This window comes from Globicephala melas, chromosome 12 (genome assembly GCF_963455315.2).
Source record: "Globicephala melas chromosome 12, mGloMel1.2, whole genome shotgun sequence".
Classification (NCBI taxonomy): domain Eukaryota; kingdom Metazoa; phylum Chordata; class Mammalia; order Artiodactyla; family Delphinidae; genus Globicephala; species Globicephala melas.
Genome location: NC_083325.1, coordinates 12,409,400 through 12,425,641, shown reverse-complemented (window position 1 = coordinate 12,425,641; position 16,242 = coordinate 12,409,400). Strand labels below are relative to the sequence as shown.

Genomic DNA, 16,242 nt, shown 5'->3' with positions numbered 1-16,242 from the left:
GGTTTTGGGGGGTTCTTTTTTTGTTTTTTCTGGGTGTCAATTTTTAATTATACTGCATTGTGGTTGGTGAATGTTGAAATTTTCTTTCTGGTCTTAATGTCTGATCAGTCTTGGTGAATGTTCCAAAAGTGTTTGAAAAGGATACGTATTCTCTGTTGAACAGAAAATTCTACATGGGTACCCATTGCTCTCTGAAAGAAATATACCAGAGTCTGTCCCTGGCACTGTGATTTGTGATTGATAATTTCATTTTGTATTTCTGTCAACATTTACTTTCTACTTTTCAAAGTTACGTTGTTAGGTACTAAAGATTCATGACTTGCTTTGATTTTTCTTTTGTCTGATATTAATCTTGCCACACCTGCTTTGTTGTTCTTACAATTTGTCTAGTAAATTTTTTTCTATTCCTTTATTTTTAAAGGTATGTCTCATGAATACATACAATTTAATTTCTCTAACCAAATCTGGAACTCCCTGCTTTTAAAAAAGTGCATTTAACCCATATACATCAGTTGTAATAATTACGCATATGTTTAACTTTATCTCTGCCGTTTTATTTTGTAATTCAATTTACATGAATTATTTTTTGGTTCATTTTCCCTCATCTCTTTATCCAGTTTTCTTTATTTCATAACGAAAGCATATAAATTGAAATCACAAAAGAAAGTGGTAAGTGTGAGTTCAAACATGGTATGCAAGTTATATATTCTTCTCGTGGTTACTTTTGTTTCAAGTCTTCCACTTGAATTCTAAAGTTTGTTCACTAGTAACTTTATGTTTTTGAATGGTAAACTTTCTGAGTTGTTATGCTTGTAAAAATGTCATTATTTCACCCTCCTGCTGGATTCATAGTTTGGCTGGGGGAAATTTCTAAATTCACATGATCTTCCCTGGAAAATTTGAAGTTACTCTTTCATTTTCTTTCTTACATCTGGAATTGTTGATTTATTAAAGTCTCATGTCAATCTAATTCTCATTCCTGTATAGGTAATCCTTTTTTTCCCTTCTGGAAGGATTTAAGATTTTCCTTTTATCCCTTTTTTTTTTTGTAACTGGCCATACCATGCAGCTTGCAGGCCCTTAGTTCCCCGACCAGGGATCCAACCCACGCCCCCTGCAGTGGAAGCATGGAGTCCTAACCACTGGACCACCAGGGAATTCCGTCCTTAGTTTTCTAAGTATGGGTCTTTTTTCATCCATCTTGCTTAGCTCTCTGAGGACCTTGCAGTCTGAACACTTGTTTCTTTGTTCAGTCCTTGGGAATTTTCTTCTACAACTGCTTTGAGTGTATGTTCTGCTTTGTTCTTTCTCTACTTTTTCTTCTAGAAATTCTATTACATGGATATTGGAATTCTTGAGTAATAGATGTATCCTCCAGAACTCTTAACTTTTCTTTTATACTCTTTATTTCTTTGTTCTGTTGCACTGGGTTCTGGAAGAATTCCACAGCCAAATTTTCAGTGCACTGATTTATTCTTCAGCAGGGTCCATGCCACTGTTCTGCCTTTCTGTTGATTCTTTTTCGCAGCATTCGTTCTAGTTTTATGATGGCAATATTCTCTTATCACTCTGAAGATACTGACTACAGGTTTGTTTGTTTTTTTAACATCTTTATTGGAGTATAATTGCTTTACAGTGGTGTGTTAGTTTCTGCTTTATAGCAAAGTGAATCAGCTACACATATACGTATATCCCCGTATCTCCTCACTCTTGCGTCTCCCTCCCACCCTCCCTATCCCACCCTCACCCTTAGGTAGTCACAAAGCACTCAGCTGATCTCCCTGTGCTATGCAGCTGCTTCCCACTAGCTATCTATTTTACACTTGGTAGTATATATAAGTCCATGCCACTCTCTCACTTTGTCCCAGCTTACCCTCCCCCTCCCCGTGTCCCCAAGTCCATTCTCTACTTCTGCGTCTTTATTCCTGTCCTGACTACAGTACTCTTAAAATGTATTTCTCTTTGCTCCCTCAGCTGTTTGCTCCAATGTTCATTCTTCTGGTTCTTGAGTTTTATGCCTCTTTCATGTAGTGTTGGTTTCCTCAAACATTAGTGATTCTTGACTGTGAGCTTACCCTTGTGTCTTTCCCGTCTCAGGAGAAGTAGGAGGTGCTGCCTGGCTGAGTGTGCCAGTGCCTGGGTTTCTGGGCATGTGGCTCTTCATATTCCTCCTGGTCCAGGTCACTGCACCACTCTTGGTACAAGGCAGAAGGGAACCAAACCAGTGAAGCCATTTTAAAGTTCCTTTTTGTGGGATTTAACCCTCTTTATCTTTATATACACCTGTGTGGATCCCCAGCACACACACACATATACACCCATGACCCTTGCATACCTTTGCCATCCTTCATTCTTCTGTTAGGGTCAAGCGGAAATTCTGGTCACCATTCAGTGTTCACATTATTATGAATGTGTAAGAAATACATGAATGGCTGATTACTCCAGGGTTTGGTTTGGTTTGGTTTTGGTTTTGCATAAAAATGGAGAACATATTTCTTACTTTCAACTATGATAAATATTTTTCTATTTGGTCTCTTAATTTAAAATTTAATGATCAGTGTCAAAATTCATCAAAACATGCTATTTAAACGGGTGCATTTTATATAAACTACTTCAATAAAATTCAATTTTTTTTAATTCAAAAAAATATTGACCAGACTGATTTCTGCATACCTTCTATGATAAACATTAGGCGAGAATAACAGCAAGACAGTAATAATTACCTCCGTGTATTTCTCTTCTCCAGGGTGTACATTCTAATGAAATAGGCGCCATTTTGTCCAGTATTCCTGAGGCTGAAAAGTTTGCTCAGTTCTGGATCTGCAAAGCAAAGTTGTTGGCAAGTAAAGGCACCTTTGATGTCATTGGGCTATATGAAGAGGCCATTAGAAATGGGGCCAGAGTAAGTATCTACCTTGAGTGGGTGACTTCTTAAAACTTCTCTTTAATACGACTTCTCTGTTGTTTGCAAAATGGCGGCTATGTAATGTAATGTTGAAGCTTCTAATTCACTTCATTAAGTTATATGCAAAATATGAAGTACGATATGTCCTTTATGAACATTTTAATTAAAATATTTATTTTGTAGAATATAGTGTTACATGTAAACCAATAGAATCACTTTCTTGTCAAGCGAATATGTCTCACTTTACACTCACTGTAGAAATAAGCACTTGTGAAAAGTAATAGCATAGAAAATTATAATGTAACGTCAGTAGCCAATACTAAGAAAGTCATACCTCACCTAAAGAACCTAAAAATATATTAAACCCAACACATCAATGTCCATAAATCAATAATTTAGGGCTATTTTATGAAATAACTTTTAATCCTAAAACCTAGTAAAACCACTGTCTATATATAATTTTTTTAAATAAATTTTTCTTTATTTTTGGCTGTGTTGGCTCTTCGTTGCTGCACGTGGGCTTTTCCCTAGTTGCGGCGAGCAGGGGCTACTCTTCGTTGCGGTGCATGGGCTTCTCATTGCAGTGGTTTCTCTTGTTGCGGAGCACGGGCTCTAGGCGCGCGGGCTTCAGTAGTTGTGGCTCGCAGGCTCTAGAGCACAGGCTCTAGAGCACAGGCTCAGCAGTTGTGGTGCACGGGCTTAGTTGCTCCGTGGCATGTGGGGTCTTCCCGGGCCAGGGATCGAACCCGTGTCCCCTGCATTGGCAGGCAGATTCTTAACCACTGCACCACCAGGGAAGCCCTATATATAATTTTTTTAACACAGACTGCATTAAATAGTTTCATAACTCTTTTCCCTATAATATCACTTTCCATGTCATCATATATTCTACCATACCTTTTCCATGATTGTTCAGAATCAGACTTGTCCATGGACATAGTTTAAATAAATAATTTGATAAGGTCTGTTCCATAAGGCCTGATTCCCTCCCCTCCCATTTCCCACTTCCCAGAGCAAACTGAGTATTTTGTTACCTTGATAGTTTCAGATAACATGCTTATATTACTATTTCTTGATTTTTCTCTCTTTAGACATGATTTGTAGACATCCAACTATACAGGATGAGGATCTAACCTTCTTTCTCACACACACCCACACAGATCCCCAACGCACACACATAGACACCCCTATCACCCCTGCAGACTTTTACTGTCCTCCATATTTCCATTAGAGTCATATGGAAATTCTGGTCACTATTCAGTGTTCACGTTGTTATTGACTATGTGAGAAATTTGCATTGAGCCATGTGGTATACACTGTGATTACTTTGCCTTTCAAGTATGGTTTCATAATTTTCCTGAAATTATTTTCTTGTTTTCCCTTTGCTTAGTTTTCTGAGTATTTATTATATAATTAATTCCCATACTCTTCTATAATTATCTAAATTTCTCCATACTTTCAAAACATTCGATATTCTGTTGATTTCTTTTTCTCAGACTTTTCTCCCAGACCCTTCTTAATCTGTTCCAGGCTCAACAGGTTGTTCTTTACCCCTGTCTTTATTGCCTGTCATTCTGGGATCTCCTTTCACCAAAACCCTCAGATTCCCGTTTCTTCCTGCATTGCCTGATTCTTCTCCAATACTTTTCTTCTCTCACCATTTTTTTTTTTGGTGGGTAGGGGGTTGTTCTCTTTTGTTCATTAAATGCTTTACTCAGATGCCAGTGAAACTGGGCTGTTTCAGTAGAAGAGGTGGATTTTACAAAGCTTGTTAAAAACTCTGGACACAGATGAGGCTTTACCGTAGGGTGCTTTGGCTGAGTCAGTTGACTGAAGAACCCTCCATATCAGTGTCTTCAGGTCTTCCTTCTAAGACTGGCTATATTCTCTGAAGAAGCCTCATCCAGTCTTCTTCCCAGGAACTAGAAGCCAGGCTACCAGGTGTTATGGGGGAGGAGAGAGCTGGGTGTCTCAACCTTCAGCGTGGAAACTTTCATTTATCCCTTTTTTCAGTAGGCACTCCCACCCTCAATCTTGCATGATATCCCCCAGAGACTTGGAGGATACATGCCCAGTGTCCTGTTTGGATGAAGGTGGGAGGGGCACAGTCACCGGGCTGCATGGAGTTTAGGGATGCAGGGTGGATTTGGAGGTCTGACCGTATTTATTTATTTACTTGCTTACTTCCCAAGCCACGCAGCTTGCGGGATCTTCGTTCCCCAGCCAGGGATTGAACCAGGGCCGTGGCCCTGAAAGCGCCGAGTCCTAACCACTGGACCGCCAGGGAATTCCCAGGTCTGACTGCTTTTTGACAGATGCTCAAGAGCCCTCCTGATTTTGACCCTTCCATCCATTCCTCAGCCTTTCAGGGGCTCTGGGGTCGAATCAGGTTCTTTCTTAGCCACACTGCCAGCTTAGAATTTGGCTCTTTCAAGTTGGTCAAACTGCTTACCTCTTCCTTCCACATTCGAGCTTCCAAAGTCTTGTTGCTGTTTCTTCTATTCCCTGTGGTTACTGCCTCCTTTTTAATCCCTTTAGTATAATTTCAGTAGCGTTTCAAGAGTGATTAGAAATAAATGTGTAAAAAAAAAAAAGAAATGTGTACTCAATGCATCATCTTTAGCTAGAAGCCTGTGAAAATGTAAAATACACTTGATGAGTGTTTTATATAATTAAGACCTTTTGCAGTATATTCTGTACATTTATTCCCATTCTTAAGTTTACAGCCTTTTAGATTTTGTAAAAATGTATAGATAGCTTTGCTTTTATGCTCTGTTGTCAGTTTGTATCTGTTATTTACTTGATACAGAGTCCCAGGTCAGGAAGACCAGGCTCCAAATATCATGTTCCTATGAGAATGTACAACTCATTTATGATGTTCTGCTTCATGCTGGTTAACATGCTTTAAAAAGGATGGCTATCTCAGATAATTTTATCAGAAAATTACTATTCTATAATAGTTTTTTTTTATTGTTTTTTACGTTATTTTACCAAATACAAGAAGAAAGGGAAGGCTGGGGGGAAATTGCCCAGAATGCCAACTAAAGGTTATATTTAGATGATGGGATTATGGGTGGTTTTCCTTTTCAAATTTGACCTATTGTTCAGTTTTCTGTAATAAGATATATGACTTTTGGGCTTCCCTGGTGGCGCAGTGGTTAAGAATCCGCCTGCCAATGCAGGGGACACGGTTCGAGCCGTGGTCCGGGAAGATCCCACATGCTGTGGAGCAACGAAGCCCGTGCGCCACAATTGCTGAGCCTGCGCTCTAGAGCCTGTGCACCACAACTACTGAAGCCCGTGCACCTAGAGCCCGTGCTCCGCAACAAGAGAAGCCACCGCAATGAGAAGCCCACACACCGCCATGAAGAGTAGCCCCCGCTTGCCACAAGTAGAGAAAGCCCACGCACAGCAACAAAGACCCAATGCAGCCAAAAATAAATAAATAAAATAAAAAAGATATATGACTTTTATAATAAAAACAAAAATTCAGTTAAGACAACACTAAAAACATATGCCAAATTTTCTGTATGGCTCGCTTTACATCTTTGGATCAGAATCTTTATGTGGGAACACATCTTCAGTGGGATTATATAAGTCAGTAAGAAAATTGATTTAGAGAAATTTTATTATAGACAACTTTCCATAAATACATCTCTTCATTAAAGTCAAGCATGCCAAAAACAAGATGGCGGCGGCCACATGAGCAAACCCCCCACCCAGGTCTCCGCTGTCGTGGTCACTGCCACCACCCACGCCGCCAGCCCCTCCCGGCATTCCTCGCGCTCGCATATAGCGCGCCAGCTTCGCACCAACCAAAAAGTGTCACCTCGGAGCACGGGACCCACCACCCCGGAGAAGCCCAAGCCTACGTGTCGGAAGCCGGCACTCCCCCCAGTCGCACACCTCGCTCTCGCCCTGCGTGGCACACGTCAGTGGGGCGAGGAGCAGTCGCTCCGCAAGATGCACGCTGCTTACCTGGCAATTAAGTAAAAAGGCCAAAGAGGCAGCTACCGCCAAGAAGCCGAGAGACTGGGAAGACTCCTGATAAAGCCCTCCTGAAGCCAGTTTCTCGAATTCCCCACCAGCAGACCGTCTGAGGTGCCTTCTGCAGAAGAGGATGCTTCAGTCTACAGGAGTAAATCCCAATCCAACAGAACGATTATTTGCTGTCGCTCAGAGTTGCTGAACCCTTGATCCCCAGAAAGGACTTCCACAATACATCAATGCACTTACCCAAAGCAAAGAGTGTCTGAGCCCACTCCCCATGGTTGGTTCTCGTTCAGCCTTCTGAGTGTGTGAGCTACCTTTCCAATGAATGGATTTGACAGACTTTTCGTTTCTGAACTCGCCAGCAAGAAAGAATGGGGGCTTCCCTGGTGGTGCAGTGGTTGAGAGTCCGCCTGCCGATGCAGGGGACGGGTTCGTGCCCCAGTCCGGGAGGATCCCGCGTGCCGCGGAGCGGCTGGGCCCGTGAGCCGTGGCCGCTGAGACTGCATGTTCAGAGCCTGTGCTCCGCAACGGGAGGGGCCACAGCAGTGAGAGGCCCGCGTACCGCAAAAAAAAAAAAAAAAAAAAAAAAAGAAGGAATGGGTTAGTTTGCCCTCAGAGACTCTAAATATGTCATCCATAGAATGGACTTGTCCAGCCTGCTAAGGGTCAGCACCCCAAACACAGACTAGATTTAACTTTTGGACTACAGTATAGTATGCATCCACAAAATGGACTTGTCCGGCTTTTGCCATATCCAGACTTCTATGCCCAGGATGGACGTGAAGAGATTTCACATACGTACTAGTCTTAGCCCTCTGAGAACGTGAGGCCCCATGCAAAAATAAGAGGTACCTATTTACCTCTCAAAGTGTCGGAGGTCTGATCATATTTCACATTCATGACACATCGTCATGGTTGTTCTATGCAAAGCCTCTCATTTTATTTATTCTTTTATTCCTGTAGCCAACTATCATTCTCTTCCTCCCACAGTTAACTTTATTGAGTTTAATGTGTATCTCTTGGTGTGATTTCATATAAAATCTGCAATTTTGTGTAAAAAAAAAAAGTCAAGCATGCCAGCATTTAACCAACATTTTCTTTGTTCCTTTATTTTTCCCATAAAGCTAAAACTGAAACCTTTTAAATGTTATTTGTAGTTAGACAAGAGATAAAAAGGGAAATGTTTCTGTTATAAAAAGTCTATTTGATGTTGAACAACAGCGTAAGTTCCTTAGATCACTTTTTTCCATGAATATTTTTACTACTGTTCATGTATTTTCTTCCTTCCAGCCAATACAAGAGTTGCGGAAAGTTGTCCTTAATATTTTGCAAGACCCAGACAGAACCACAGAAGGTACTACTATTTTGTATTTAAATTCATTCCCTCCAGCCACTCAAGTAGAAGTCATTGAGGAACACATAGCGGGTAAAAAAAGAATTGTAAGTCCCCTGAAATGCCTCTTGCTTCTTGGTTTCCATGGCCTGCCCTTTTGGCCTTCATCATCAGCTGATTCATTTCTGTTCTATTATTACAAGTAAATATACTGCTCAACACCAAACAAAGGTTTCCACCAGAGCAGCCTAGACTAGGGTGTATTGCTTCCCTGGAGAGAAGGTGAGAGGAGAAGGCAAGTGACTTTTTTTTTTTTTTTTTTTTTTGCGGTACGCGGACCTCTCACTGTTGTGACCTCTCCCGTTGCGGAGCGCAGGCTCAGCAGCCATGGCTCACGGGCCCAGCCGCTCCGCGGCATGTGGGATCTTCCCGGACCGGGGCATGAACCCGCGTCCCCCGTATCGACAGGCGGACTCTCAACCACTGTGCCACCAGGGAAGCCCAGCAAGTGACTCTTTACCAGAAGAGACTGAGGCAAATGGGAGAGGTGCTTTGGTTTAAGTTACATGTTTCATCATAACAAGCCCACCAACACGTATACATCCAAATTCATGTTATACCTTTAAATCATACCCATCTCAGGAATCATTTCACTTAATTCACCATTACTGTCATTGGCCAGAACCTTTAGAGAACTCTTCTATGAAAAATGTGCCAAATACAGTGAGTGACACGTTAATTATAATATTTGTTATATGAATGGGGGAAAAAAAGCTACCTTGAGAAAATAAAATGGATTATTTTTATAATCTTAGAAGGTGACAAATCTTTTTCAAGTGTAGGTTTAGGGAATTGCCTGGCGGTCCAGTGGGTAAGACTCTGCGCTCTCACTGCCAAGGGCCTGGGTTCAATCCCTGGTCAGAGAACTAAGATCCCATGCGTGCCACGCAGCCAAAAAAAAACAAAGGGGTAGATTGACCTTTGGGGAACAATCACGTCATGAGGAATTACAGCCAACTAACCCATTACTTTTGGGAATAAGGTTGTAGAGTACCTATACTCAGTGGTCCTCTTGCTGAGAATGATGCTACAATTCAGGTATTTGTTTATAATGTGTGGCAGTGTTCTTCAAAGGGATAAAAAGAGGAGACAGGAATCCATGCCTTTCCCACCTCTTGGCCCCTGTTGGCCTCTCTTGGGGTCTCAGCCTCCAGCCACAGTATCTGTCTGTCTCAGCCTGATTTCCTTCCCTTAATTTTGGTTGTTATGGTTGGGCTATCATGCAAATTGTGTCAACACAAGACATTTTTTCACCTACTGTCCAAGGTGATAGCCATATGGTCACACCTGGGTAGGGAGGGATCAGAAGGTCAAGTGAATTAACTCTAATGAGTCAGGAAAATTGAACCAAGGTGTGATGTAAGGGTAAGAAGAGGCCAATGATTAGTCACTAAGGGAGCTCCCTCGAGAGTGAATAAGAGATTGGGGATGTGTTCACAATGTTGAAAGGGTAGCCGGGATCCATTCTCACAGGCCCCAAGGCTGCCTGGAGGGCTGGTTAGGAGGATGGCCTGATGTAGCAGGAAAAACTAGTTGTAGGTCCCACTCCAAATCAATTACTCTTTATTGAGTATATGGAATCCGTAAGGATCACTGAGAAATCATTGTAGATAACTGCTGTTTCATTTTATTGATTTTTTAGCTTCAGTATTAAATTGCTAAATCTTTTCTTTTTGACCTTGTATACACAGGAATTACCTCTGACTCTTTAGCTGCTGAAACTAATATAACATCAATAGAAATGCTGGCCAAGAAGATGGAGTCTGGGACGTCTTGTCTTTCTCCAAAAGAGAGGGAACAGGTTTCAGCAACACCCCAAATCACCAAGTCAGAACAGGATAATCATCCTGGTATCAAATTACAGATCGCCCCGATCCCTAGGTAAGCAAACTCTAAAGCAGGCTTGTGTTCACAGGTCTAATTCAAGTCCAATTCTCAATTTCTCCTCCCCAGATCCAGGATACCATCAGATTAGTGATACCTTCTGCCTCACACGAGGACCAGGGGGTCTAATCCATCTTTGGTGTTAAGGGAAGGAGCTGAGGGTGATGGGGGGGGTTGGAACCAGTGCCAGGAAGATCTGTGTCCTTTCTCAGTACACACACCATCCCCCCTCACACCACCCCCAAGGAGACCTGACCTGCAATGAGGAAGGAGCTGCCAGAGTCAGGAGGGCTGCAGGAGTGGAGTCACCCCTCCCTCCTGGCATTGGTCCTCCCTCTTCACCCTCATTTGTGCTGCACTTGCAGATCCCACCCACCTTTACAGCCAGTCCTGGGGGGCAGGAGCAAACTGCCAAGCAGGCAGCCTCTGGAGCTGTGGGAAGGAGGGAGCTGTGAATAGCCCTGTGAGAACAGGGAGGCGGCAGGCACGTGCTAGTTAGAGACCGCGCACAGTATCAGAAGTGTTTGGTTTTGAGACAAGTGTAAGGTTAAGAATCCATGGTAATTTAAGGAACTGTGTCAGGGTATCGATGTCATTTTCTAAAACATTAGTGTCACATCAGTCTCTGTTCGTGCTCTTGAAAGGAAAATTCCAAACAAAAGCACCAAGACCACAGTTCTGTATCTTCGTTCTCTGGAAAGCACAGCTGGGCCTCTTCCAGTCTAAACTCCTGTCTCAGACCTGTCATTTCCCCACTGTAGTCAGCTCGTGGGTGGATGAAAGCAGGCAGCTGACGTGAAGACCACCTCTTACTGTCTCCGGAATTGGTGATGGGCGTTTTCAGCAGACTGGCCACGAGTTTTGTGAGGCTAATGTAATCAGTGGTTTTGTGATGTGTGACCAGGATTCACTGCCTGGAAAGGTCTCTGCAACGTACCCTCCAGGCTGCCTGTGATTGGAATGCATTCAGGTTTACCAGGAAGATGCCTGATTTGTTCCAGTTTCAATTTGTGGTTTGGTCCACCATCTTAAAAGATGTTTTTTGAATAATTTACTGTCAAAGCTAGAAAGAATCTTAGAATTCATTAGTCCAGCCTCATTTGGTGTTAGGCCCAATTTCATCAAAACGTGTCAGCTCTTTGAAAGTTTATGGAATAAACAAACACCAACTGCCAAGTAGCTGACTTCAAATAAAAGCACACTTAACAATTCACTCAATTAAATCCCTGTGCTGACACCATGTGAGAGCAGATGGACACCACCCAGTTCATTCTGACAATGAGGGCAAGTCCACCTTAGGACGAGAGCTGCTATAGACATTTCTCTTGTGTTTTATTAGGGAATAAGAAAAAAATAAAGACTAACAAGTAGAATTTTGAAAGAAGTGAGAAGGTTTTGAATGCATCTCTTGCTGTCTCTCAGAATAAACGGAATGCCGGAAGTGCAAGACATGAAGCTTATCACTCCTGTACGGCGTTCAGCCAGGATCGAGCGAGCAGTGTCCCGCTACCCGGAAATGCTGCAGGAACATGACCTAGTGGTGGCTTCTCTCAACGAACTGTTAGAAGTGGAAGAGACAGAGTGTTTTATATTCCGCAAAAATGAGGCTTTGCCGGTAACATTAGGGTTTCAAGTCCTTGAGTCGTAATTTCTTGATTTTTTTTTTTAAAAAAGAGAGACATTTCAGAGCCTCCACAAGACAAGAAATGCACTTAGCTGGGTGGCCTAGGAGAAACTGTAATAGAGGGGCATCGTGGGTGCAGACTGTGGGCCCAGGGCCTGGGAAGTAATTCCCTGCGCTTCCTCTCAGATTTTACACCCCCATTGGAAAGTCTGGTTACTTAAGACTGTAGTTTGCCCCAGCTTTACAGCACACAGAAATCTCAAACTTTGAAAATTAACTTACCCCACAAGTATGGTAACAATTTGAATTTTATTGACCTGCCTTAATCCCAACATAGTTATTTTTTATATCAGGAGGTCAATTCCACAATATGATAGACTTTCCTTCCTGCATCCACCTTAGCAGAGAGGGCAAATCCTTCCAGCATGGAAGATCTGAGTGTAGAAACTAGCCTTCCCCGCTAGGTGGGACGTGACAGACCATCTGGTCAGATCCTCTCATTCTGCAGCTGAGTTTATGCTGGCTGTGCCTTTCGCTCAGAGATCACAGATGACTTTTATGTGTGATCTTTGACTTCCGTCACAGATCCTTGGAGATGAGAGGTAATTCACATCCTTTCTGGGCCTGGCCTCCTTAATGATACACAATCCTGCACTGGAGTGGTCATCTAGCTTTTTATATTCAAACCTAATTTTGCATTTGTTATTGAGAAATGCTTCAAATAAAAACAAAAGGGAGCAGCAGACAGGGGCGGGGAAAGGACCCTTGCCTCTTCAGTTCTTTGCTCTGCTAGGGGACACCTGGCCTGAGAAGACATCTGAGCCCCAGAGACTATCATAGGTCGCCTTTCCTTCCTCCTGGGCAACTGCCTGTGGAAAGGTAAAATCAGAATCGTTGTGTAAATATAATGTATAGGAAAACCTAGTCGATGTATTTGAGATTTTAGTTTTCTTAATACTTACGTATCATCTAAAAAACAATTGACTTTTATTCATTCCTGCGTATTCATTTATCGTATTTATTACAGAAAACAGTGCTGGTGGCTTGGCCTAGAGAATTAGGGGTTTGTCTGGGGAACGCCAATAGGCTATCCCAAGCGCCTCACAGGGAACACCCGCTACCCTGGAGAACTCACCTTCATGTGGATTTTTCCATTGTGAGGGAAGCAGATCCATCTCTCCAAGTCTGATTTACAAAAACGAGGTTCATAAAGCTGAGGTATAAACCCATAATGCTCATAGACTAACTTTGGATGAGAAATAGATTGTCACCACAACCAAAACGCAGGAATCCACACAGCTAGGCGTTCCCTGCCCTTTAGACAGACTCACTTTACCTCTAAAGCCAAATCATGCCCGAGGGGTTGCTTAGAAGTCCTGGCAGCTGAAAATGGGACTTGGGGAAATCAAATATTCAAAATCACGAGACAGAAAGAGCCTGAAGCACGCCCCTCCTTGTTAGGAACGCCCTTGCCTCAGACCTCAGGCCCTCCAGCTCACGTCCGTGGACCAGTCCTCTGATTGGGCCTGCACTGCTGTCCTTTGTGCATTACCTGTTCTTTGGCTTCAGACGGTTCATCCTTGCCACCTAATGCCCATCCCCCCACCCAGACTGGGACTCAGCTGTCTATGGTGATGTTACGTCTCTCTCTCCTCAGAACATCGTCTCAGTATTACAGCTCAGTTCTCAAAAGAACACCTTCACTATTGCCAGTTCCCAGCAGGACTTCTCACAGTACCACCCTGGGTACTAACAATGTCGGCTGAACCACTGGCACTGAATAACGTGTAGATTTCAAACTGACAAATTGGAGGTTTTAAACAGCCTGATTGGACTAGGTAGCATCTTCAGGATATAAAAGGATGTGGAAGTGATGGGGATGGTATAGCAACTACAGGAAACTGCACCGTGATTCTGGAGCTCTTTGTAGATTCTTAGTAGCCCTCTTGTTTAGTAAATAGCGGTTCCTAGATACCTGGAGCAGGAGGGAGGGAGAGAGGCAAGGTAAGAAGCAGGCCCTTAATCACTTGGGAGGAAGATTCATAGGGAATTGCAGGGGAGATATGGGCCTCGGCAGAAATTAAGTCTAACGTCCAACTTCTTAGAAGGGGGGAGTGTAAAGGGAGTGTTAAAGGAAGATAAATAAGGATGGTTATATACTGGCATCCTGGTGCAGAATGACCATGAACCAGAAGACGAGGAGAGGAGGAGGCATGACAGTTCACATTTATTACTGTTTACTAGGTACAGGTACTCATGCTATAAAAGACATCTGCTGTGCCTGCTTGGCGTAGCCCTTCTTCTAATAAGAGTGCCCTAATTTCCTTAGGACCGCCTCTTTCCCACTCACAATCTGTCGCTTAACAGGAACGGACTCCACCCACATTAGCATGTGACCCAGGCTAGGCCAACCAGAGCCCAGTATCGTGGCCAGCGGCATTGATTGGACGATGGGGTTATTTCTCACTCAAAACCAGTGAGACTCGTTTCCCAGACTTTTGTTGGAGAGACTCTTTCCCTGGTAGAGTTGCTGCAGAGAGGATGGAAACCTGTAAACCTTCTTATAACCATGGAGGAAAAAACCTCCTAGAGAATGGCACCAACGCAATAAGCCTGAGAGCTAGAGAGAGTAAGCTTACATCCAGTGACATCATTTGATCCCTGGCTAAAGCCTGGAGCTGGCCAAGCCCTGTACTTTTCAGTGATGTGAGACAATTGATTCCCTTATTCTTAAGCCAGTTGCATTTAGGTTTCTGTCAGGTGCTAGGGAAAATCCTGACTCGTACACATATATACAGTAGTAGAGGAAACTCCTATTTCATGTTTGCTCTGGCCGCCTTCCCGGCATGTTGTCTCACTACATTCTCACAGTAGCCCTATGGCATAGGTATGGAAACAAAGCGAGACAGTAAATGACAGGCAGGACTGAAGTTTCAAACTCAGAGCTGCCTGGCTCCAAGTGCAGAGCTTTTAACTCCTGTCTCTAAAGTATGGAAATGAGAACTAGGACGGTGACAAGGAAAGAGCAAATCTGAGAAAGACATTCTTGAACGGTTCCCAACTTACCAAATAAGAATCACTGTGATAGCCAGAGTGCTGTCATTTATCCTCCAGATGAGGTGATCGATCACATCTTTACCACAAGAGCGCCACCCCAGGCATGGTGCTTCTCATCATTTCTGCCTGCTCGGGACTGGGTGCCGGAATTCAGACCCCGATTCAGCCGGTGTGACTACTCACAACTAGAAATGCGTCTCTCTCCCGTCAGCAACCCTGGTGAAACAGCCAATGCTCAGCTGTGCCAGGCCCACAGCACGTCGGTCTCGGGGCTCTGCCATCCCCAGGGTGCAGCCTCACCCATGTGGACAAGCGTGGCTCCCAAGCAGTTTCACATGGCAGCCAGTGGGAACGGCGAAGAGAGGGGGCGGAAGGCACACCCTCTCCTTTTAAGGTCACGACCTGGAAGTTGGATGCATTATTTCTGCTTAGGGTGAGAGGGACCACAGCTTGCTCACGTGTCCCCACTCATCTTCAAAGAAGGCTGGGAAATGTCTTCTGGGTGGCCACATGCCCAACTAAAACTTCTTCCAGAAACGGGATATGACTATCAGTGTCTACCACAGTCTTAGGAGTAACGGAGTACATCTCTAAGGTGCAGATAAATGAGGACAGAGGTGACACAGGATTAAAAATATATATACTGCATCAAATGAACAACCCCGAGCTAGAAATATCTCCCACCCTACCCTGCCTCAGATGAGTTCCTAAGAATTGAGGAGGGTTCTAATCCAAAGTTGTATAGCCCTTCCCCACTTCCTCTCGTCCGTCTCATGATAGGTCTTTAGCCCCACCCTTTCCCCTGCAGTTCTACAAGCTGACCCAGAGTAATAATAAATCAGGTTACACGGTTCACTCAATAAAACATACAGGACACTGGAAGCCAGAGATACAATGATGACCCAAACGACCTGTCACTAAGGAGCCTTAAGTCCGGTGGGGACACATGTTAAAGAATCACAAGTGTCAAAGTGTGATGATCCTGGGCTTCCCTGGTGGCGCAGTGGTTGAGGGTCCGCCTGCCGATGCAGGGGACACGGGTTCGTGCCCCGGTCCGGGAGGATGCCACATGCCGCGGAGCGGCTGGGCCCGTGAGCCATGGCCGCTGAGCCTGCGCGTCCTGAGCCTGTGCTCCGCAAGGGGAGGGGCCACGGCAGTGAGAGGCCCGTGTACCGCAAAAAAAAAAAAAGTGTGATGATTCTGAGAAAGAGGTCCCTGGGGGAGGGACTAAGAGAAGGAACTGATCCAGTCAGGGAGGTGGGGAGGCCCCCCGAGATGTGAGGTGGGGGGCAGAGATGGGGGTGCTTCAGGCAGAAGGAAAAACACGGGAAGGGCCCTTTGGCCACCTCTTCCTTTTGCAGGTCTCTCTCCCCTCCCTGTCCCTTC

At 44.0% G+C, this 16,242-nt stretch overlaps 1 protein-coding gene and 1 long non-coding RNA gene across 2 annotated transcripts in view; one reads left to right on the top strand and one right to left on the bottom strand.

The window, feature by feature from the left end:
• Positions 1-12,768, top strand: part of CKAP2L (cytoskeleton associated protein 2 like) — a 30,402-nt gene extending 17,634 nt beyond the window's left edge. Inside the window, exons 6-9 of the mRNA XM_030837379.2 lie at positions 2,747-2,902; positions 8,189-8,252; positions 9,983-10,172; positions 11,598-12,768. Coding sequence (XP_030693239.2) covers positions 2,747-2,902; positions 8,189-8,252; positions 9,983-10,172; positions 11,598-11,823 — 636 coding nt within the window. The 3' untranslated portion in view covers positions 11,824-12,768. The remainder of the gene's footprint in view (positions 1-2,746; positions 2,903-8,188; positions 8,253-9,982; positions 10,173-11,597) is intronic.
• Positions 9,060-15,971, bottom strand: LOC115842453 (uncharacterized). The gene is made up of 4 exons (XR_011377903.1): positions 15,157-15,971; positions 14,866-15,072; positions 12,569-12,668; positions 9,060-11,733 (listed from the first exon to the last, which is right to left on the bottom strand). It is a non-coding gene; the product is annotated as an uncharacterized lncRNA (long non-coding RNA).
• Positions 15,972-16,242: the final 271 nt, after the last annotated feature.